Here is a 24,196-nt window from a genome sequence, read left to right on the forward strand (position 1 = left end):
ATGACTGCTTGCAGCGTTTCTCGAGAACTACTCATCAGGGATCATAACACATAACATATAAACATTAGTGCTGCCAGGCGATTACAAAAAATTATCTAATTAATTACAGGATTTGTAATTAATTAATCTAATTAATACATAATAACCATTTTAGGCCTGATATTCTATATTCTATAATCATATTTCAAATTGCATGTGTCCGGATGGCAGAATTCAGTACTGTATCTACAAAACCTTCTTTTTAATCATCTTCCATTTATTCATTTATCTTAGATTTTTCAGGTCTGGTCAATTTGAGCATGGTGTTATTCACAGTCAAAGATAAAAAAAAAATGTATTGATATTCTCATTTGGTTCATTATAATTTACTCAAGCCTAGTAACAGACACAGTATTTCTGACACTGGGAATACAGTACATTCCCTGAGATCCATAGATGTCCCTAGAATCAGATACCAAGAACATGCAAATGGACAATATTAAAAAAAAGTCTGTAAATGTGTATTCTACGTTCTTATGGTATGAATGAGATAAAAAAAAATAAAAAAAAAAATAAAAAAAAAATATATATATATATATAATATATATATATATATATATATATATATATATATATATATATATTTTTTTTTTTTTTTTTTTTATATTTTTTTATCTCATTCATACCATAAGAACGTAGAATACACATTTACAGACTTTTTTTTAATATTGTCCATTTGCATGTTCTTGGTATCTGATTCTAGGGACATCTATGGATCTTAGGGAATGTATTCCCAGTGTCAGAAATACTGATACTAATACTAATATTAGGGATGCTCGATATTGGCTTTTTTACCGATACCGATATTCCGATATTGTCCAACTCTTAATTTCGATACCGATACCGATACCGATATCAACCGATACCGATATATGCAGGGTTTCCCCCCAAAAAAACTGAATAATTTCAGGTAATTAATAATTTCACTGGATGCATTCAAAAGGCTTTCTAAATGTAAGCATTATCTGTGCAAAATATGATAATTAAAAAAGTAAAAATTAACATTACATATCTCTTGTTGTTGAATTAAACCAACATGCATACTTTTGACAATAAATAAAATAAGAATTGGTTCTTACTTGCTTGCCTGGGTAAATAAAGGTTAAATAAATGTAAAAAAAAAAAAAAAAAATTTTTTTTTTTTTTTTTTTTTACCGATACCGATATTTTCCGATATCACATTTTATACACACTATAATAATATCGGACATCCCTAATATATATATATATATATATATATATATATATATATGTATTTGAAATACATTTTGAGTTAATTTTCATAACGCGATAATTTGCTGTGTAATTAATTCATCTAATTAACGCGATAAACTGACAGCCCTAATAATATATAACATTTACAGTCAAAACAACCAAGTGGTATTAAAATCAGAACGTTACAATATCCTTTCTCTCCTGCCATATTCTTAATCATATACGTAATCATACATAGTGCAATATATATTACACAATACAGGGTTATATACGGAGCGACAGTGGCTCGGGAGGTATAGCAGTCGTCTGGTAATCCGCGAAGGTTCCCGGTTCGATTCCCTCTCCTCCCGGGCAGCGTGTGCCGAAGTGTCCTTGAGCAAGACACTTACTGTAACCCCTAACTGATGAGCAGGTTGTGGCACCTTGCACGGTCGCCTCCGCCATCGGTGTGAATGTGTGAGTGAATGGTTAAAAATGTGAGGAACAAATTGTAAAGAGCTTTGGATAAAAGATATATATATATATAAATGCAACATTTACCATTTATTAATATGCACTGAATTCACAAGCAGTGAGAATATTTGAGTTTTACTGATAGGATCGGTAGAACCTGCTTTGGGTTTTTACAGTGAGAGAGAGATCAGCCTTGTCATTGGTCAGCGCGGGATGGGGGCGTGTCCCGAACCGGTCTTTCAACAGCTCCCCTGGGAGAAACACGAAACCCACTATCAATTCATTCCATTCAAATCCTCCTCAATAGTTTTGAATTGAATTGAATCGGAGGCCCTTTTGAATTGCAAAACACGTCATCCTTCACATCCTCTGCCTGTGGATGTTTACGGTACGGCATAAGCAATAATAATACCATAAGAATATCATTTCGTATTCATAAAATTCAATATGATTTCTCTTCAAAGACTTTATTGCTCCCTTCTTTCCCAGACTCAATCAATAAGACGCTCGTACAAAAATAGCTTTTTTGCGAAAAAGGCATTATTTTATTTTATCAGACAAACAACGTCAAGGTAAATACAAACACAGGCGTCGGGTGTGTGTGTGTGTGTGTGTGTGTGTGTGTGTGTGTGTGTGTGTGTGTGTGTGTGTGTGTGTGTGTGTGTGTGTGTGTGGTTAAGCTGTGCACCCTCTCCCTCGCCGTGAATCATTCCTTTCAATTCCATTTCTAAAGACGGCTGTTTAAAGCCGGATGCTAAAAAAAAAAGAGAGAGGATATTGCAGCCTGGATTTATAAACAAACTAAACTCTGATCTTAAGCAGATTTACCGAAGGCTAATACGTAGCGATGCCACCAGACGTAATGTCAGCAACAAAAAAACCTGACTGTAAAAATGTCTGCCATGGCTCAGGCTCTCAGGGAAAGAAGGACGGATTCCGACACTGGCGCGCGCCGGGTTGTTTGTTTGCGTAGAGAGGAACGACCGGTGGGGGGGGGGGGGGGGGGGGGGGTGGCAGGGCCGGCCCGTCCTACAAGGCCATACAGGTGGTCGCCTAGGGCCCCCCGAAAGGAGGGGGTCCACTCATAGTAAAATGAATATATATATGAATTTCTTTTTAATATATATAATACTACGAGTGCTCAACGTCCAAGAGAAACACTGACTGGTGAAAAGAGGCGTCTGCAGAGATGATTGAATGTAGTTTGGTGACATAAGACACTGTGTGCTACCTACCACACCGTTACATAAAAAACTCAATACCTGGTTATTAACCAATCAAACAAATGTAATCACTTTTTAATCAGTTCATTGTGTATTTTATTATTGCTTTTATTACTATGTTGGATTATGTTGTAAATACTGTGTTGTACTTTTAAAGTTTCTGTTCTAGGTGTATTGTCTGTCTCATATAACATCTTGCCAAAGGGACTACAGTTTGCGAATTAGCCAGCTGGCTAAAACTGACACATTTTACAGAAATGTTTATCAATGTGTACTGTCCTTTTTAAAAAATGAACTGAAACTGAAAACTGAAATCAATTTCACCAGTTACGCTGTTTCTCTCTGACGTTGAGCAACGTGGTGATTATAATTTTTTACTACGAGGGGGGGAGGGGGGCATTTTCAGGATCTCGCCTAGGGCCCAACAGACCCAAGGGCCGGCCCTGTGAGGGGGGGGGGTTTCTCTTCAGCACGTCTGCTGGCCCATCATCGGCGTGAACAGCTTGTCCCACACCTCCACCTTCATGATGGCGCGGCCCATGGGCGACATGGTGGCCCTGACGTCCAGGTAGCTGCCCGCGTGGTTGAGGCCCGAGCCGTCGGCCTCCGCACGCGCGAAGCCCTGCTGCTTCTTGTCGTAGTACATCTCCTTGTACAGCGCCTCGTCGCAGGCGCGCCCCTTGGCGTGCACGCCCACCGCGAACCAGTTCTTGTAGATGTTGTAGTCCCACGGCACGGAGAACATGACGGCGAGCGTCTCGATGTAGTCGTTCTGCGTGCGCTCGAAGAGGTCGTAGGTCAGCACGCCGACCGCGCCCGTGGCCTTGGAGCTGGCCTTGCTGAAGGTGCACACCTCCGTCTTCAGGGGGCGCACCGTGGGCTGGGGGGGGTTGTAGGTCTCGCCGCTGTCCAGGAACACCCTGGTGGGGGCGCGCAGGCGCACAGACACAGACACACAGACACAGACACACACACACACACACACAGGCGCACAGACACACACACAGACACACACACACACACAGACACAGACACACACGCACGCAGACACACACAGAGTAGAGAAAGGGTTAACCTTCTGTAGTGTGTTAGTGCATTGGTTAACCTTCTGTAGTGTGTTAGTGAAAGGGTTAACCATCTGCAGTGTGTTAGTGAAAGGTTAACCTTCTGTAGTGTGGTAGTGAAAGGGTTAACCTTCTGTAGTGTGTTAGTGAAAGGGTTAACCTTCTGTAGTGTGTTAGTGATAGGGTTAACCCTTTGTAGTGTTTGTAGTGTGTTAGTGATAGGGTTAACCTGTTATAGGGTGTCAGTGATAGGGTTAACCCTTTGTAGTGTGTGTAGGGTGTTAGTGATAGGGTTAAGTAGTGTTTGTAGGCTGTTAGTGATAGGGTTAAGTAGTGTGTGTAGGGCGTTAGTGATAGGGTTAAGTAGTGTTTGTAGGGTGTTAGTGATAGGGTTAAGTAGTGTTTGTAGGGTGTTAGTGATAGGGTTAAGTAGTGTGTGTAGGGTGTTAGTGATAGGGTTAAGTAGTGTTTGTAGGGTGTCAGTGATAGGGTTAAGTAGTGTTTGTAGGGTGTTAGTGATAGGGTTAAGTAGTGTTTGTAGGGTGTTAGTGATAGGGTTAAGTAGTGTTTGTAGGGTGTTACTGATAGGGTTAAGTAGTGTGTGTAGGGTGTTAGTGATAGGGTTAAGTAGTGTGTATAGGGTGTTAGTGATAGGGTTAAGTAGTGTTTGTAGGGTATTAGTGATAGGGTTAAGTAGTGTTTGTAGGGTGTTAGTGATAGGGTTAAGTAGTGTGTGTAGGGTGTTAGTGATAGGGTTAAGTAGTGTGTGTAGGGTGTTAGTGATAGGGTTAAGTAGTGTTTGTAGGGTGTTAGTGATAGGGTTAAGTAGTGTGTGTAGGGTGTTAGTGATAGGGTTAAGTAGTGTGTGTAGGGTGTTAGTGATAGGGTTAAGTAGTGTTTGTAGGGTGTTAGTGATAGGGTTAAGTAGTGTGTGTAGGGTGTTAGTGATAGGGTTAAGTAGTGTGTGTAGGGTGTTAGTGATAGGGTTAAGTAGTGTGTGTAGGGTGTTAGTGATAGGGTTAAGTAGTGTGTGTAGGGTGTTAGTGATAGGGTTAAGTAGTGTGTGTAGGGTGTTAGTGATAGGGTTAAGTAGTGTGTGTAGGGTGTTAGTGATAGGGTTAAGTAGTGTTTGTAGGGTGTTAGTGATAGGGTTAAGTAGTGTTTGTAGGGTGTTAGTGATAGGGTTAAGTATAGGGTGTTAGTGATAGGGTTAAGTAGTGTGTGTAGGGTGTTAGTGATAGGGTTAAGTAGTGTGTGTAGGGTGTCAGTGATAGGGTTAAGTAGTGTGTGTAGGGTGTTAGTGATAGGGTTAAGTAGTGTTTGTAGGGTGTTAGTGATAGGGTTAAGTAGTGTGTGTAGGGCGTTAGTGATAGGGTTAAGTAGTGTGTGTAGGGTGTCAGTGATAGGGTTAAGTAGTGTTTGTATGGTGTTAGTGATAGGGTTAAGTAGTGTGTGTATGGTGTTAGTGATAGGGTTAAGTAGTGTGTGTAGGGTGTTAGTGATAGGGTTAAGTAGTGTTTGTAGGGTGTTAGTGATAGGGTTAAGTAGTGTTTGTAGGGCGGTAGTGATAGGGTTAAGTAGTGTTTGTAGGGTGTTAGTGATAGGGTTAAGTAGTGTTTGTAGTGTGTTAGTGATAGGGTTAAGTAGTGTTTGTAGGGTGTTAGTGATAGGGTTAAGTAGTGTGTGTAGGGTGTTAGTGATAGGGTTAAGTAGTGTTTGTAGGGTGTCAGTGATAGGGTTAAGTAGTGTTTGTAGGGTGTTAGTGATAGGGTTAAGTAGTGTTTGTAGGGTGTTAGTGATAGGGTTAAGTAGTGTTTGTAGGGTGTTACTGATAGGGTTAAGTAGTGTGTGTAGGGTGTTAGTGATAGGGTTAAGTAGTGTGTATAGGGTGTTAGTGATAGGGTTAAGTAGTGTTTGTAGGGTATTAGTGATAGGGTTAAGTAGTGTTTGTAGGGTGTTAGTGATAGGGTTAAGTAGTGTGTGTAGGGTGTTAGTGATAGGGTTAAGTAGTGTGTGTAGGGTGTTAGTGATAGGGTTAAGTAGTGTTTGTAGGGTGTTAGTGATAGGGTTAAGTAGTGTTTGTAGGGTGTTAGTGATAGGGTTAAGTAGTGTGTGTAGGGTGTTAGTGATAGGGTTAAGTAGTGTGTGTAGGGTGTTAGTGATAGGGTTAAGTAGTGTGTGTAGGGTGTTAGTGATAGGGTTAAGTAGTGTTTGTATGGTGTTAGTGATAGGGTTAAGTAGTGTGTGTAGGGTGTTAGTGATAGGGTTAAGTAGTGTTTGTAGGGTGTTAATGATAGGGTTAAGTAGTGTTTGTAGGGTGTCAGTGATAGGGTTAAGTAGTGTTTGTAGGGTGTCAGTGATAGGGTTAAGTAGTGTTTATAGGGTGTTAGTGATAGGGTTAAGTAGTGTTTGTAGGGTGTTAGTGATAGGGTTAAGTAGTGTTTGTAGGGTGTTAGTGATAGGGTTAAGTAGTGTTTGTAGGGTGTTAGTGATAGGGTTAAGTAGTGTGTATAGGGTGTTAGTGATAGGGTTAAGTAGTGTTTGTAGGGTGTTAGTGATAGGGTTAAGTAGTGTTTGTAGGGTGTTAGTGATAGGGTTAAGTAGTGTGTATAGGGTGTTAGTGATAGGGTTAAGTAGTGTGTGTATAGGGTGTTAGTGATAGGGTTAAGTAGTGTGTGTAGGGCGTTAGTGATAGGGTTAAGTAGTGTGTGTAGGGTGTTAGTGATAGGGTTAAGTAGTGTTTGTAGGGTGTTAGTGATAGGGTTAAGTAGTGTGTGTAGGGTGTTAGTGATAGGGTTAAGTAGGGTGTGTAGGGTGTCAGTGATAGGGTTAAGTAGTGTTTGTAGGGTGTTAGTGATAGGGTTAAGTAGTGTTTGTAGGGTGTTAGTGATAGGGTTAAGTAGTGTTTGTAGGGTGTTAGTGATAGGGTTAAGTAGTGTTTGTAGGGTGTTAGTGATAGGGTTAAGTATAGGGTGTTAGTGATAGGGTTAAGTAGTGTTTGTAGGGTGTTAGTGATAGGGTTAAGTAGTGTGTGTAGGGTGTCAGTGATAGGGTTAAGTAGTGTGTGTAGGGCGTTAGTGATAGGGTTAAGTAGTGTTTGTATGGTGTTAGTGATAGGGTTAAGTAGTGTGTGTAGGGTGTCAGTGATAGGGTTAAGTAGTGTGTGTAGGGTGTTAGTGATAGGGTTAAGTAGTGTGTGTAGGGTGTCAGTGATAGGGTTAAGTAGTGTGTGTAGGGTGTTAGTGATAGGGTTAAGTAGTGTGTGTAGGGTGTCAGTGATAGGGTTAAGTAGTGTGTGTAGGGTGTCAGTGATAGGGTTAAGTAGTGTGTGTAGGGTGTTAGTGATAGGGTTAAGTAGTGTGTGTAGGGTGTTAGTGATAGGGTTAAGTAGTGTGTGTAGGGTGTTAGTGATAGGGTTAAGTAGTGTGTGTAGGGTGTTAGTGATAGGGTTAAGTAGTGTGTGTAGGGTGTTAGTGATAGGGTTAAGTAGTGTGTGTAGGGTGTCAGTGATAGGGTTAAGTAGTGTTTGTAGTGTGTTAGTGATAGGGTTAAGTAGTGTGTGTATAGGGTGTCAGTGATAGGGTTAAGTAGTGTGTGTAGGGTGTCAGTGATAGGGTTAAGTAGTGTTTGTAGGGTGTTAGTGATAGGGTTAAGTAGTGTTTGTAGGGTGTTAGTGATAGGGTTAAGTAGTGTTTGTAGTGTGTTAGTGATAGGGTTAAGTAGTGTGTGTATAGGGTGTTAGTGATAGGGTTAAGTAGTGTTTGTAGGGTGTTAGTGATAGGGTTAAGTAGTGTGTGTAGGGTGTTAGTGATAGGGTTAAGTAGTGTTTGTAGGGTGTTAGTGATAGGGTTAAGTATAGGGTGTTAGTGATAGGGTTAAGTAGTGTTTGTAGGGTGTTAGTGATAGGGTTAAGTAGTGTTTGTAGGGTGTTAGTGATAGGGTTAAGTATAGGGTGTTAGTGATAGGGTTAAGTAGTGTTTGTAGGGTGTTAGTGATAGGGTTAAGTAGTGTTTGTAGGGCGTCAGTGATAGGGTTAAGTAGTGTGTGTAGGGTGTCAGTGATAGGGTTAAGTAGTGTTTGTAGGGTGTTAGTGATAGGGTTAAGTAGTGTGTGGTGTTAGTGATAGGGTTAAGTAGTGTTTGTAGGGTGTTAGTGATAGGGTTAAGTAGTGTTTGTAGGGTGTTAGTGATAGGGTTAAGTAGTGTTTGTAGGGTGTTAGTGATAGGGTTAAGTAGTGTTTGTAGGGTGTTAGTGATAGGGTTAAGTAGTGTTTGTAGGGTGTTAGTGATAGGGTTAAGTAGTGTGTGTAGGGTGTTAGTGATAGGGTTAAGTAGTGTGTGTAGGGTGTTAGTGATAGGGTTAAGTAGTGTGTGTAGGTGTTAGTGATAGGGTTAAGTAGTGTTTGTAGGGCGTCAGTGATAGGGTTAAGTATAGGGTGTTAGTGATAGGGTTAAGTAGTGTTTGTAGGGTGTTAGTGATAGGGTTAAGTATAGGGTGTTAGTGATAGGGTTAAGTAGTGTGTGTAGGGTGTTAGTGATAGGGTTAAGTAGTGTGTGTAGGGTGTTAGTGATAGGGTTAAGTAGTGTGTGTAGGGTGTTAGTGATAGGGTTAAGTAGTGTTTGTAGGGTGTTAGTGATAGGGTTAAGTAGTGTTTGTAGGGTGTTAGTGATAGGGTTAAGTAGTGTTTGTAGGGTGTTAGTGATAGGGTTAAGTAGTGTTTGTAGGGTGTTAGTGATAGGGTTAAGTAGTGTTTGTAGGGTGTTAGTGATAGGGTTAAGTAGTGTGTGTAGGGTGTTAGTGATAGGGTTAAGTAGTGTTTGTAGGGTGTCAGTGATAGGGTTAAGTAGTGTTTGTAGGGTGTTAGTGATAGGGTTAAGTAGTGTTTGTAGGGTGTTAGTGATAGGGTTAAGTAGTGTGTGTAGGGTGTTAGTGATAGGGTTAAGTAGTGTTTGTAGGGTGTTAGTGATAGGGTTAAGTAGTGTGTGTAGGGTGTTAGTGATAGGGTTAAGTAGTGGGTGTAGGGTGTTGGTGATAGGGTTAAGTAGTGTGTGTAGGGTGTTAGTGATAGGGTTAAGTAGTGTGTGTAGGGTGTTAGTGATAGGGTTAAGTAGTGTGTGTAGGGTGTTAGCGATGGGGGGTCAGGGCTAACCGGGGGTTGAGGAGACAGTAGTTGTTGGTGAGGTTGCTGATCTCTATCACCACGTGTCTCTTGCTGCTCATGTTAGCCGCCACGTCTTCGGCTGTCTCGGCCATCTTGGAGCGGCTTCGGCTGATCTGTGATCTGTGATCCTCTACAAAACAGACAGGGTGGGGTTTCATCAGCTAAAAGTCAGGCAGCTTGACACATACACACACACACACACACACACACACACACACACACACACACACACACACACACACACACACACACACACACACACACACACACACACACACACACACACACACACACACACACACACACACACACACACACATGCACACACACACACACACACACACACACACACACACACACACACACACACACACACACACACACACACACACACACACACACACACACACACGTCATTCTCCCATTCCTAACTCATTGAAAGTGATCAGCCACTTCCCTTATCCCTTTCACTACCACAATACAGAAGGTTAACCCTTTCACTGCCACACGACAGAAGGTTAACCCTTTCACTACCACACTACAGAAGTTAAATTTTTTTTATCCACTTTTTCTCCTTATTTTTCTATTTTTCTCCCATCACAATTTCGTATTATCCAATTCTCCCCTCCCCTGTCTTGAACGTTGCTAGACTATGCCCCCCACTGGTTGGTTGTAGTGAGGATAGAAGCCTTGCATCACGTGTCCCCTCCGGTACACGAGGAGGCAGCCTGTCGCATCTTTTCACCTGCCAGCGCGGACTCTCAGTGGCAAGGACTAACACGTCGGAGGCTCACGCTGCCCCCGATACTTCCTGTCTCTGCTGTGCAGGCGTCACCCAACCGACCTGTAGGAGTCGCTGTCCACAACGTCCAGGTTACCACCCATCGACTTCCACCCGCTACCTCTGCCAATTGAGATAGTATGACGACTGGCCCAAGCCGGAGGCAACGCTGACACCGGAATTCGAAACCGGAGTCTCTTGCATTGGTGACGAGCGCAATCTCCGCTATGCCACCCAGCCGCCCTCACACTACAGAAGGTTAACCCCTTCACTACCGCACTACAGACGGTTAAAAAGGGTTAACCTTCTGTAGTGTGGTAGTGTTCAAGTTTCTTCAAGTTTCAAGTTTCTTTAATAGTTGTCATACAGAAGTACAGAATACTTTTATACAAAATGCTTCTTACTGTTACGCTCCAGAGACTGTGAAAGGGTTAACCCATTGTCGTGTGGCAGTGAAAGGGTTAACCTTCTGTATTGTCGCGGTGAAAGGGTTAACCACTTGGTAGTGTGGTAGTGAAAGGGTTATAGGGCGTGTCCCAATGAGCTCACCTAGCTTACTTACTTGTTCTGTTGTGGTCTATATCCTGTTGTTTTTACATACAATTGTTATCATTAGTTTTTATTTTATTTAATTTTTTTAAACAAACACATAAACAGACATGACAACACAAGATTAGATATACAAGCATTAATTAACAGTGCACATCCAATGAAATCACCATTTAGTTAAATGTCTTATACAAGATATACCCCTAATACCTGCTATTTAATACCCTACACACAATTGTTATCATTAGTATGTTTTTTTTTTTTATATCCTTTTGTTTATTTTTTCGCACACTCAGCGGAGACAGGAAAGCCCCTTTTTTCTCTATCGACTTTGATTTATCACTATTGTTTTCTTTTCTTTTCTTTTTTTTATGTCGAAAAAAAAACGGTCTTTGATTAATGGCTTTCGCAGGAAGCCCCCGGTGTCTTAAGTAAGACGCGGCGATAGACGAGCGAGCGAGCGCTGTGTGTCTATATAAGATACGTCAGAGAGTCTAACGACGAGACATGTTTCAAAGCAGTTGTGGATAATTATAGAGAGAGGCTGCCGTCTCCAAGGCTCATTACTGAGAGTGTCTCTTCAATTACAACACTAAGCACCCTGCAATAATGACTTCAGAGAGAGAAAAAACACCAGAGAAAAATAATCGGCCATTTTGCCAGATTACAAATTGTCTCATGTGTGAAGTAAACCTCCTTCAATTTACACGTCCTCCTAATACACACAGATACATTCCCGGCGTGCGCGTCCTCCCAAGAGATACACGCTCCGTTTTGAAGTTCAAACAAGTGTTTAATGATCGTTGTTTTGTGTCTTACCTGTAGAGAAGCTTTGTTCTTGCTCCGAGGTCCACAACTAGAAGAGGTAGGTAGAGGGAGTTTTTTTTCTTCTTTTTTTCCCTTCTTCAAACAAGGACCTACGCTGTCGCCCAGTGATCCCTCCCATGTTCCCCTTGCAACACATCCCAGGTAATACACACCCTTTTTCCAAACACACGTAATCACACACAACGCCCTTAGCACATAGCTTTTGTCCTCTCCTATGGGAAACAGTGCCCACCACGCCCTTATCCCGTGGTATGGGCTGGCAGACCTCAACAATGGATGGACCAGGGCTGCCCAAAGTACGTAGCGCCCGTCGTGGGTCAGATTTGGCCTCAGTCCAAAAACGTTATTTCTGGCCCTCCGATTGGGGTTCCAGAGAGGTATTAGATATTCTTTTTGGTCAATCTTTTTACGCGATTTGACCGTTTGAGAAGGTCATTTTTAAGCTATAACTTGACAACTACAGGGTGCAAACACACACTAACGCCAATAGTCCTAATACACTGTTATTTACTTTTTTTCTTTTACTTATTTTCATTTATTAAACGATCAACGTCGTCCAGTCACATTATACCACCACTACACCCGTGTTCCATTTTGACCTTTGTACCTCCTCCATGTCAGAAGGTTTGCTCTGGAGACCTTAGGTATGCAGGGAACAGCCTCTGAGCATGCAGACACTCCTCCTCGCCTGTTAGACTGTGAGCCGAGACAGTTGACTGACATGGAACTAGAGGGGGGGGGGTTGGGAGTTTCATTCCTGTGGTATTGTGCCAAAAGCAAAACAAAAGGCAGACTGAACAAGTGGATACAGGCAGCCTGGGAGCAACGGCTTCTCTCATTCCTGCAGGAGCTGGTTGGAGACCAGGAGATACATTGTGATGGTAAATGGTAAGTGGTAAGGCATAACAAAAAATATTGTTTGTTTCCTGTTGGTTGTCAGTTAAGGCCATGGGTAGGTAGGGAATTTTCTTTAATTAAAAAAATAAAAAAAAAAAATTTCCCACGGCGACTGAAGCCCTTCCCATAGTCGAGCGGACCGTACACGGAGCAGACTCCCGCGGGCTCAAAGCTGACCCAAACGGTACTCAAAGCGGACCAAAAGCAGAGTCCAAGTGCGAAGCTCCTATTTTCTGACGCGCGGACGTCCGCGGCGCCCACTTGGTGTCACACAAACTGGCGCGAGGTGTAAACTGGCGCGAGACATGTAGGAAATTGGTCCGCGGAGATCCGCTCGACTATGAAGGCTCAAATATATTGGGTCGCACCTAAATCGGCAGGGTCGGTCGGCAACCGGAAACAAACCATTATTTTTTTTAGGCCTAAATGGTAAGTGGTAAATGGTAAGTGGTAAGTGGTAAGTGGTAAATGGTAAGTGGTAAGTGGTAAATGGTAAATGGTAAGTGGTAAGTGGTAAATGGTAAATGGTAAATGGTAAGTGGTAAGTGGTAAATGGTAAATGGTAAGTGGTAAGTGGTAAGTGGTAAATGGTAAATGGTAAGTGGTAAGTGGTAAATGGTAAATGGTAAGTGGTAAAGTGGTAAAATGGGTAAGTGGTGCATTTATACAGCAGCTTTTATCCAAAGCGCTTTACAATTTGTTCCTCACATTTTCACCCATTCACACACACCGACGGCGGAGGCGACCACAAGGTGCCAACCTGCTCATCAGGGGAGCAGTTAGGGGTTAAATTGTCTTGCTCAAGGACACAACGACACGCTGCCCGGGAGGAGCGGGAATCGAACCGGGAACCTTCCGATTACCAGATGCCTGCTCTACCTCCTGATCCACAGTCGCCATTGAACAGCCATTAAAATACAATGTGATTCATCACCGCAATTATACAATCAAATATCTTTATAAATATCCTTTCTGTTTACTATTCATTGGAAATGGACTGATCTGGCTAACGGATTGAACGATTATAATGTATTATCATTGGTTAATCAGGAAGGATTATAGTCTTGGGAGAGAGAACACACGGAGCATTGCAAACATATCACATACAAAGTAACACAATGCTCAATGTGGACTCTCTGCAACACTAACCCACCCATTCTACACTCATTGCACACACATCCACGTGCACACACTCACTTTAAACATTCACTTTTAACATTCACTTTAGACACTTTTTAAACACTACACCATATTTTATATATCTATTACAAAAGGATTTGCACTACATCCATACCTCATTATTGCATTTTTGCATTTTGTACATTGTATATTTTGTATAGTGTTTGGTCTTTATTCTTTCTTTTATTTATTTTTTACTTTTTCGCCTCTTTTTCTATTTTTCTCCCATCCCAATTCCATTGTGCCAATTCTTCCCTCCCCTGTCTTGAACGTTGCTCGCATATGCCCCCCACTGGCCGGTTGTAGGGAGGATAGAAGCCTTGCATCACATGTCCCCTCCGGTACACGAGGAGGCAGCCTGTCACATCTTTTCACCTGCCAGCGCGGACTCTCATTGGCGAGGTGTAACGCGTGGGAGGCTCACACTACCCCCGCCACTTCCTGTCTCTGCTGTGCAGGCGTCCCCCAACTGACCTGTAGGAGTCGCTGTTTACAACGTCCAGATTACCACCCATCGACTTCCACCCGCTAACTCTGCCAATTGAATTAGTATGACGGCCGGCCCAAGCCGGAGGCAGCATTGACAGCCGGAGTTGAACCCGGTGTCTCTTGCGTTGGTGACGAGCGCAATGTCCGCTGCGCCACCCAGCCACCTGTGTTTGGTCTTGTGTTTGGTCTTTATTCTTTTAACTTTTTTTTTACTGTATGAAGCACAATCTCAGGAGGCTCATACAGAACCAATCATTTCACTGTAATGTACGTGTACCTTATATGTGACACATAAAACAAAACTTGAAACTTGAACAAGCATGGTCTGTGAATGTCTTATTGCCAGAGTGAAACAAAATGCTATATCTGTTTTCCACGACTAGCCCAAGGTATGGACGCTCAACAGGGCACATATTCACATTAATATCTCTCAGCTGTCACGACACATTGACTCGTTCATGTATAGTTTTCTAATTATACCGGTAGAAGCGTAATCTAATTAAATCAGTAAAACGCACGGCAACACTGTAATTTATTGATGGGTCTTTAGCAATTATTCTTCAAAACAAAAAGGAAACAATTCCCACAGTATAGCACATCATGCCATTTTAGTATTCATCCTAGGTGCTGTACATAATCCCCTGCGTAATGATCGCCTGCATTTTTTAATACGTCCGGTCCCAGTGGGAGTCAAACTGCTAACCCTGGCGCTGCTAATATAATGCTCCTCCTTCCACGTTTCATGAATAGTGTTTGACAGATAAGTGATCTTGGTGATCGGTAACTGCATGTACGGAGTTGTGAAGCTGCATTGTGCTTCACACTACTGGATCTCACGAGGGTCAAAGAGAACCCAGCGTTTCACTATAATGTACACTATAATGTACTTATATGTATATGTATATCTATATCCTATCTATATTTTATATGTCCTATAAAACAGCCCTCAAAACCCACCTTTTCACTCTTGCTTTCAACCATTAACTGTTTTTGTTTTGTTCCGTTTTTTTTGTTGTTGTTTACACTGTAAAGCTTTAAAAAAATAACTTTTTGTAAAATCGTTGAGCTTCGTAAAAGCCCTATATGATTTGAATGTGTTGTTGTTGTTATTATTATTATTATTATTATTATTATTATTATTATTATTATTATTATTATTATTATTATTATTATTATTATTATTATTATTATTATTATTATTATTATTATTATTATTATTATTATTATTATTATTATTATTATTATTATTATTATTATTATTATTATTATTATTATTATTATTATTATTATTATTATTATTATTATTATTATTATTATTATTATTATTATTATTATATGTGACCAATAAAACAAAACTTGAAACTTGGTAAGAGAAAAAACAAATGCCACTTCCATCGCCACGACCCTTCACCCCCCCCCCCCCCCCCCCCTATACCCAATCCACACATGGTCAGCTGTGGCCTTTGTTTTCTCTCTTTGGCACTTTAGTATAGATTCCTCTTTTACCCTAATAGATAAGACTTGTGGGAAACATGTAATAACTTACACAGTCGAATGGATCCGGTTAATTCGATTTATTAACTCAGAATGATCAATACATACAAAATAGTCAGAGATATTATAATATGGCTGGATGGCCGTCACCCTGTGACCAGCTTTGACACGAGGGAGAAGAGAGAGAATGAGGGAGAGAGGGGCTCCTTTAAAGTCAGGAGGGGACGCGTCTATGCTTTTACCAAACGGTTCGTGTTTTTCCGCGTTCCCGTTTTGCGCTCTGATTGGCCACGCACGTTTCCGGTCATGTGACATGTGCGCCCAATCGCACGACGAGCAGTGTCTTAGCCCATTTCCGCGTCGAACAGCTTGCAACCTACCTAACGCCTAGTTTATCACTGGTTATAAGCTTAGGCGACTCTTTCGCAGTTGGTTAAGGTTAGAGTTTGGAATCAGGGCTGGCGTTCTATCGCCCTGCTCTAAGACAAACTCTAACCTTAACCAACTTCGAAAGAGCGCCATAGGCTTAACCGTCCAAAGAACTTGCCGTCACACGATTGGGGCGCACATGTCACATGACCAGAAACGTCAGTGTCCAATCAGATTCGCAAAACGCACAAACCGGTTGGTAAAAGCAATGAGGCGGAGGGGACACACACACACCATATAAACTGTAGATTTGGGTCAACATTTGGGGGGGAAGGGTGAACAACCTCCACACTGAGGGAGAGGACCGTATATGAATCCTCCACAGACTCTATCTCCGCCTCTAGCGCCCCATCTTGTCGTAGAGCTCCACCTTGACGATGGCCCTGCCGATGTCGGACATGGTGGCCCTCACGTCGACCTGCGCGGCCTTGTGGTGCGCCCCGGGGCCCTCGCCGCTCATGCGCGTGAACTTGCTGAAGTCCTTGCCGCCGTACATCTGGTCGTACAGGTGCTTGTCGCAGTCGGAGGACGTGTCCACGACGCCCACGGCCAGCGAGTTCTTGTAGACGTTGCGGTCGAACGGCACCGAGAACATGACGGCCACGCGCTCGCTGCACGCGCGGCTCTGCATGTGGAAGAGGTCGTAGGTCAGCAGGCCCACGGCGCCCGTGGCGGTGTTGTCGTCCTTGGTGAAGGAGCACACCTCCGTCTTGGCGGCGCGCACGGTGGGCTGCGGGGGGTGGTAGCAGAACCCGCTCGACATGTACACCCTGGTGGGGGGAGAGAGAGGGAGAGGGAGAGAGAGGGAGGTAGAGAGGGAGGTAGAGAGGGAGGTAGAGAGAGGGAGGTAGAGAGGGAGGTAGAGAGGAAGGTAGAGAGAGGGAGGTAGAGAGGGAGGTAGAGAGGGAGGTAGAGAGAGGGAGGTAGAGAGGGAGGTAGAGAGGGAGGGAGGTAGAGAGGGAGGTAGAGAGAGGTAGAGATGGAGGTAGAGAGAGGGAGGGAGGGAGGGAGGTAGAGAGAGGGAGGTAGAGAGGGAGGTAGAGAGGGAGGTAGAGAGGGAGGTAGAGAGAGAGGGAGGGAGGGAGGGAGGTAGAGAGAGGGAGTTAGAGAGGGAGGGAGGTAGAGAGAGGGAGGTGGGTAGAGAGAGGGAGGTAGAGTGGGTAGAGAGGGAGATAGAGAGAGGGAGGTAGAGAGGGAGGTAGAGAGGGAGGTAGAGAGAGAGGGAGGGAGGGAGGGAGGTAGAGAGAGGGAGTTAGAGAGGGAGGGAGGTAGAGAGAGGGAGGTGGGTAGAGAGAGGGAGGTAGATAGGGAGGTAGAGAGGGAGATAGAGAGAGGGAGGTAGAGAGGAAGGTAGAGAGGGAGGTAGAGAGGGAGGTGGGTAGAGAGAGGGAGGTAGAGAGGGTAGAGAGGGAGATAGAGAGAGGGAGGTAGAGAGGGAGGTAGAGAGAGGGAGGTATAGCGGGAGGTAGAAAGGGAGGTAGAGAGGAAGGTAGAGAGGGAGGTAGAGAGGGAGGTAGAGAGAGGGAGGTAGAGAGGGAGATAGAGAGAGGGAGGTAGAGAGGGAGGTAGAGAGGAAGGTAGAGAGGGAGGTAGAGAGAGGGAGAGGGAAGTAGAGAGAGGGAGGGAGGGAGGGAGGGAGATAGAGAGAGGGAGGTAGAGAGGGAGGTAGAGAGAGGGAGGTAGAGAGGGAGGTAGAGAGGGAGGTAGAGAGATGGAGGGAGGGAGGGAGGGAGGTAGAGAGAGGGAGGTAGAGAGGGAGGTAGAGAGGGAGGTGGGTAGAGAGAGGGAGGTAGAGAGGGAGGTAGAGAGGGAGGTAGAGAGAGGGAGGTAGAGAGGGAGGTAGAGAGGGAGGTAGAGAGAGGGAGGTAGAGAGGGAGGTAGAGAGGGAGATAGAGAGGGAGGTAGAGAGAGGGAGGTAGAGAGGGAGGTAGAGAGAGGGAGGTTGAGAGAGGGAGGTAGAGAGGGAGAGAGGGAGGTAGAGAGAGGGAGGTAGAGAGGGAGGTAGAGAGGAAGGTAGAGAGAGGGAGGTAGAGAGGGAGGTAGAGAGAGAGGTAGAGAGGGAGGTAGAGAGAGGGAGGTAGAGAGAGGGAGGTAGAGGGGAAGGTAGAGAGGGAGGTAGAGAGGAAGGTAGAGAGGAAGGTAGAGAGGGAGGTAGAGAGGGAGGTAGAGAGGGAGGTAGAGTGGGAGGTAGAGAGGGAGGTAGAGAGAGGGAGTTAGAGAGGGAGGTAGAGAGAGGGAGGTAGAGTGGGAGGTAGAGAGAGGAGGTAGAGAGGGAGGTAGAGAGAGGGAGGTAGAGAGGGAGGTAGAGAGGGAGGTAGAGAGAGGGAGGTAGAGAGGGAGGTAGAGAGAGGGAGTTAGAGAGGGAGGTAGAGAGGAAGGTAGAGAGGGAGGTAGAGAGGGAGGTAGGGAGGAAGGTAGAGAGGGAGGTAGAGAGGGAGGTAGAGAGGGAGGTAGAGAGGGAGGTAGAGAGAGGGAGGTAGAGAGGGAGGTAGAGAGAGGGAGAGAGAGGGAGGTAGAGAGGGAGGTAGAGAGGGAGATAGAGAGGGAGGTAGAGAGGGAGGTAGAGAGGGAGGTAGAGAGGGAGGTAGAGAGAGGGAGGTAGAGAGAGGGAGAGAGAGGGAGGTAGAGAGGGAGGTAGAGAGGGAGGTAGAGAGAGGGAGGTAGAGAGGGAGGTAGAGAGGGAGGTAGAGAGAGGGGGAGGGAGGGAGGGAGGTAGAGAGGGAGGTAGAGAGGGAGGTAGAGAGAGGGAGGTAGAGAGGGAGGTAGAGAGGGAGGTAGAGAGGGAGGTAGAGAGGGAGATAGAGAGAGGGAGGTAGAGAGGGAGGTAGAGAGAGGGAGGTAGAGAGGGAGGTAGAGAGAGGGAGGTAGAGAGGGAGGTAGAGAGGGAGGTAGAGAGGGAGATAGAGAGAGGGAGGTAGAGAGGGAGGTAGAGTGAGGGAGGTAGAGAGGGAGGTAGAGAGGGAGATAGAGAGAGGGAGGTAGAGAGGGAGGTAGAGAGAGGGAGGTAGAGAGGGAGGTAGAGAGGGAGGTAGAGAGGGAGGTAGAGAGGAAGGTAGAGAGGGAGGTAGAGAGAGGGAGGTAGAGAGGGAGGTAGAGAGGGAGGTAGAGAGAGGGAGGTAGAGAGGGAGGTAGAGAGAGGGAGGTAGAGAGGGAGGTAGAGAGAGGGAGGTAGAGAGGGAGGTAGAGAGGAAGGTAGAGAGAGGGAAGTAGAGAGGGAGGTAGAGAGAGGGAGGTAGAGAGAGGAAGGTAGAGAGAGGGAGGTAGAGAGGGAGGTAGAGAGGGAGGTAGAGAGGGAGGTAGAGGGAAGGTAGAGAGAGGGAGGTAGAGAGGGAGGTAGAGAGAGGAAGGTAGAGAGAGGGAGGTAGAGAGGGAGGTAGAGAGGGAGGTAGAGAGGGAGGTAGAGAGGTAAATAACATTACAAAACACAAGTATCGTTAACGGTACTCAAGAGCCCACATTTTAACGGGGTTTCTTATTGGACAAGAAAAGTAAATTACACTTCCCCGACTTTTGTGAGAATTTGTCGGTGTACTTTTCCGAGTGTTGGTGTAGCGTAGCAGTGTTTCCGGGGCGACGGGGCTCGCGCTGCTGATGGATGGAGTGCAGACTGTGTGCTCGTACGGACTATGGACTCGTAAGCGACGTGGACCGGCGTGCAATGAGGCGGCGAGTGTCGCCGGCCGCGTGATGGATAGGTGGCTGTGCTCGCTCGGCGGGCGAAGTGATGTCACACGTGAACCCGCTCATCCGAGAGATGGTCTGTACTCTATACGTACTCCGGCTGACAGGTAAACACGGACCAGGACAATGTGTAGAACTATCATCCTCCTGCGGTTTCCATTTATTTATCATAAAACGTGCTGTGAGCGGTGTTTCCTATAGAGTTGTGCCCTTCCTTCCTGATGACTTGTCGTGCAGAACTTGTAAGTCACTTTGGATAAAAGCGTTCAGCTAAATGACTGTAAATGTAAATGTAAGTGTTTCGTTTTGTTAGAATAATGTGTTAAATAGCTCTACATTCTGACAGCCATCACTGACGACCTCTTTCAAATGGAAAGAGTTCATCGAAACATGGCAGGCTCTCTCGTTCTCTCTCTCTCTCTCTCTCTCTCTCTCTCTCTCTCTCTCTCTCTCTCTCTCTCTCTCTCTCTCTCTCTCTCTCTCTGAATTCTCTCTGGGATTAATTCACTTGAATATCAAATGTTTACTCCAGAAACTGAATCATATTAAAGGTGCTGTAAAATAAGTGGTCTACATGTTAAAATGATAGCTCTACATTCCGACAGCCTACACTGATATAGAGTGTCTGGTCAGTAACATGGGTCTCCCAGTCCCTCCTGCTCTGCAGTAAACAGCCATCACTGATATAGAGTGTCTGGTCAGTAACATGGGTCTCCCAGTCCCTCCGCTCTGCAGTAAACAGCCATCACTGATATAGAGTGTCTGGTCAGTAACATGGGTCTCCCAGTCCCTCCACTCTGCAGTAAACAGCCATTACTGATATAGAGTTTCTTGTCAGTAACATGGGTCTCCCAGTCCCTCCTGCTCTGCAGTAAACAGTCATCACTGATATAGAGTGTCTGGTCAGTAACATGGGTCTCTCAGTCCCTCCACTCTGCAGTAAACAGCCATCACTGATATAGAGTGTCTTGTCAGTAACATGGGTCTCCCAGTCCCTCCACTCCGCAGTAAACAGCCATCACTGATATAGAGTGTCTGGTCAGTAACATGGGTCTCCCAGTCCCTCCACTCTGCAGTAAACAGACATCACTGATACAGAGTGTCTGGTCAGTAACATGGGTCTCTCAGTCCCTCCTGCTCTGCAGTAAACAGACATCACTGATACAGAGTGTCTGGTCAGTAACATGGGTCTCCCAGTCCCTCCTGCTCTGCAGTAAACAGCCATCACTGATATAGAGTGTCTGGTCAGTAACATGGGTCTCCCAGTCCCTCCTGCTCTGCAGTAAACACAAAATATATTTCCTGGTATCCCGTTCCCACTTTATCCAATCAGGAGAGAGAACCCTAGATATTTGTACTTATTTCAAGAAATCTTGCCAAGCCACATTTTGCTTACTGCACCGGTAGATAATTTTACTTGTTTCAAGGACACATTTGCTTAAAACTAGTTTTTTATTTCGTATTTTTGTCAGAAAACTTTAGGTGGAGTTCTCTCTCCTGGATAAAGTGAGAATGGGATACCAGAATATGTATTTTCTGTTTACTGCAGAGCGGTATATAAATAGTTATATGGGTAGACTATACTACGAGGTGGGTAGTTAAGATTACTATGATTGCAGTAGGACGTAGTTATAAATTGAGTAAAGGCAATTATGTACATTTAACATATTTATTTAACACAGGATAAAATGTGTAAATATAACATAAGTGTAAATAAGAGTGTAATGCACCCATAGATATATATCACTAGATGACTCACCCGCGCTGCCGGCCAACGGAGACCAACATTGCCACATGGCGGCCATCTTGCGTGGGTGGAGCACGCCCGACTCTTAACATGCATGTCTATGGTGTGCATGTACTATTGAAATAACCATACCTTGCTAAATTTTCAACCGTTTATTAAAAACGTCAGAGATGTAGTTATCATACTGCATACTTATAATGGACTTTGATATGAAAATATTTTTTCATTTTATTCTTCCAAGCAAGAAGAATCACAGCCACATTAATAACGTTTGTAATAAACCAAACCGTTTGTAAATCCGTCAAGATTTCAGCGAGTTAAGAGTATTTTTTTTGTGTGCAGATCATCACCTTATTAAAGCAGTAGTCAGTCCCCTCACGCAAGATGGCCACTGGTGAACTACGCGTGAGACTCCGCCTTGTTGAGCCATCTAGTGTTTATGTATCTATGGTGTAATAATGGGTACAGATCGTGACTTACTTGGGGTTGATGAGGCAGTAGTGGCCGCTGACATTGGTGATTTCCACAGTGCAGTTCCTATTGGTGGAGAGGGTGCTGGACACGCCCTCAGCGGTCTCTGGCATCCTGGACGATAGATGGGGAGAGTAGAGCGCTGACAGCCTGGGTGAGGAGCAGGTTGTCCAAGGAGGAACAAGTAAAGAGAAAATGCTAGCAAATCAAATATAAAAAGTTTTATGATCTTTTTCCTCCTTCTTTTTTTCCGTTTTTCTCCCATCCCAATGTTAGTCGTCATGCCAATTCCCAATCCCCTTCCTGGTTGTTGCGCACTCTACCCCCTACCGTCGGTCCGGGAGGGCGGAGACTATCACATGCTTCCTCCGACACATGTGTAGCCAGCCCACCACTTCTTTTCACCTGGCAGCGCGGACTCTCACTGGGGGAGTGTAACGTGTGGAAGGTCACACTACCTCTCCTAGATCCTTCCCTTGCCGTGCAGGCGCCCCGACCGAACTGTAGGAGTCGCTGTTTACAACGACCGCAGGACTCACCCACGCCGGGTTTCCCACCCACTAACACTGCCAATTGTGCCAGTATGGACGGTCGGCCAAGCCGGAGGCACCACAGCTGGATTCAATCCCACTGTCTCTGTGGTGGTAGACAGACGCTTAGTCCGCTGCGCTACCCGGCCGCACCAGAGCAAATCAAATCTGATCATATTTGATAATATGATATTAATGATCAAATTACATTATCAATTGTTTCAAGTGAACCCATCCGTGACTAGAAATCGATCTGAAGACCATACAAAAAACGTATCAATCGAAAAAACAACAACAACATATCACTTATATCTGTACATACTGTACCTGCATTATAATCCTTTTTACATATCTGTAGATAGTAGATACTACAGATAATAGGAACCAGTTTCTCAGGAACTCAGGATGTCTTTTTTTTTATCATGCATATCCTGTGTCTTACCTATTTTCTTTTTTTCTATGCCTATTTTTATCATTGTATTTTGCACAATCAATGCGGGCATGACCACCCGCATTTCACTGTATGCCCTGGTATGTATGTGACAAATAAACCTCTTGATTCTTGATTCTTCTTGATACTATATCTATATATATATATATCCCTTACCTACTCTTACTAGTTACGCTGCTGGCCAGTATGACTTACTACCATCAATCTGTATGCAACACAGGCACATCTAGCTGAAATATCGATAAAGCAATTGCTCTTATCTCTATATTTCGTAAAAGAATAGAATAACAAAGGCACATACTGTAAAGCGACGCGCAGTTCTAGTCACGCTAAAGTAAGTATAAATATATATTCACCTTTTTTAGTTGAACCGTGGACCGTGTGCCTGTCGGTGTGGAGTCTCCTCTCCTCTCTGTGGAGAGGTGGAGTCACCACGTCTCCGGTTACTCCCCTGCGGTGCTTGTTCCAACACAAACACAGGTGTGGCCACAGAGCAGGACAATCTGGGAGCATGCCTATGTTCCCACCACAGCCCTATGGTCCCAACAGCCTAGGGCTGTGGTGGGACCATTGGCCTGTGGGAACATAGGGCTGTGGGAACATAGGGCTGTGAGAACATAGGGCTGTGGGAACATAGGGCTGTGGGAACATAGGGCTGTGAGAACATAGGGCTGTGAGAACATAGGGCTGTGGGGACATAGGGCTGTAGGAACATAGGGCTGTAGGAACATAGGGCTGTGGGAACATAGGGCTGTGGGACCATAGGGCTGATGGAACATAGGGCTGTGGGAACATAGGGATGTGAGAACATAGGGCTGTAGGAACATAGGGCTGTGAGAACATAGGGCTGTGGGAACATAGGAACATAGGGCTGTGAGAACATAGGGCTGTGGGAACATAGGGCTGTGAGAACATAGGGCTGTGGGACCATAGGGCTGTGGGAACATAGGGCTGTGGGAACATAGGGCTGTAGGAACATAAGGCTGTAGGAACATAGGGCTGTAGGAACATAGGGCTGTGGGAACATAGGGATGTGGGAACATAGGGCTGGGGGAACATAAGGCTGACCCCCACAATCTGATACTCATGGAAAGGTAGATTTCAAAGAGGGAAGTGCGCATCGTGATGTGGAGGAGCTGCATTTGCATGGGTTGCAAATTAATCCTTCAGTTGCCAACGGTAACCGTACACCTAATTTCAAACCTTTATTTTAGACTCGAAAGGCAACTGAGGTTTCCCCTAGGTCACAGTCACGTCGAGTGTATAGATACAGAGTTATAAGCAAAAAAGCCATATAGAATCACACAACATATACAATCATAACAATTAGACAAGTAAGGATATAACAATCAATTAAAACATGTACGACTGTACACATGGACTGTATAACTAACTTGGTAACATTTAATAATAATAATAATTTGGGCACAATAATAATGACTTGTCATTGAGTAAGAAAACACTATAACCTTCTTATTGTCATGCACTCTTCCTAATCGACTAACAATGTCAAAT

At 44.5% G+C, this 24,196-nt stretch overlaps 2 protein-coding genes across 2 annotated transcripts; both read right to left on the reverse strand.

The window, feature by feature from the left end:
• Nucleotides 1-2,227: 2,227 nt before the first annotated feature.
• Nucleotides 2,228-11,442, reverse strand: LOC311240387 (DELTA-stichotoxin-Hmg2b-like). The gene is made up of 3 exons (XM_084328974.1): nucleotides 11,305-11,442; nucleotides 9,144-9,285; nucleotides 2,228-3,850 (listed from the first exon to the last, which is right to left on the reverse strand). The coding sequence occupies exons 2-3, from the start codon at nucleotides 9,245-9,247 to the stop codon at nucleotides 3,397-3,399; spliced, it is 558 nt and encodes a 185-aa protein (XP_084185100.1). The 5' UTR covers nucleotides 9,248-9,285; nucleotides 11,305-11,442; the 3' UTR covers nucleotides 2,228-3,396.
• A 3,995-nt stretch (nucleotides 11,443-15,437) lies between these two features.
• On the reverse strand, nucleotides 15,438-23,169 carry LOC311241243 (uncharacterized protein). Its single transcript, XM_084330001.1, has 3 exons — nucleotides 23,038-23,169; nucleotides 21,710-21,850; nucleotides 15,438-16,571 (listed from the first exon to the last, which is right to left on the reverse strand). Exons 2-3 carry the CDS (start codon nucleotides 21,811-21,813, stop codon nucleotides 16,142-16,144), a joined length of 534 nt encoding a protein of 177 aa, XP_084186127.1. The 5' UTR covers nucleotides 21,814-21,850; nucleotides 23,038-23,169; the 3' UTR covers nucleotides 15,438-16,141.
• Between the last annotated feature and the right edge of the window lie 1,027 nt (nucleotides 23,170-24,196).

This window comes from Notolepis coatsorum (genome assembly GCF_963971535.1).
Source record: "Notolepis coatsorum genome assembly, chromosome: 14".
NCBI lineage: Eukaryota > Metazoa > Chordata > Actinopteri > Aulopiformes > Paralepididae > Notolepis > Notolepis coatsorum.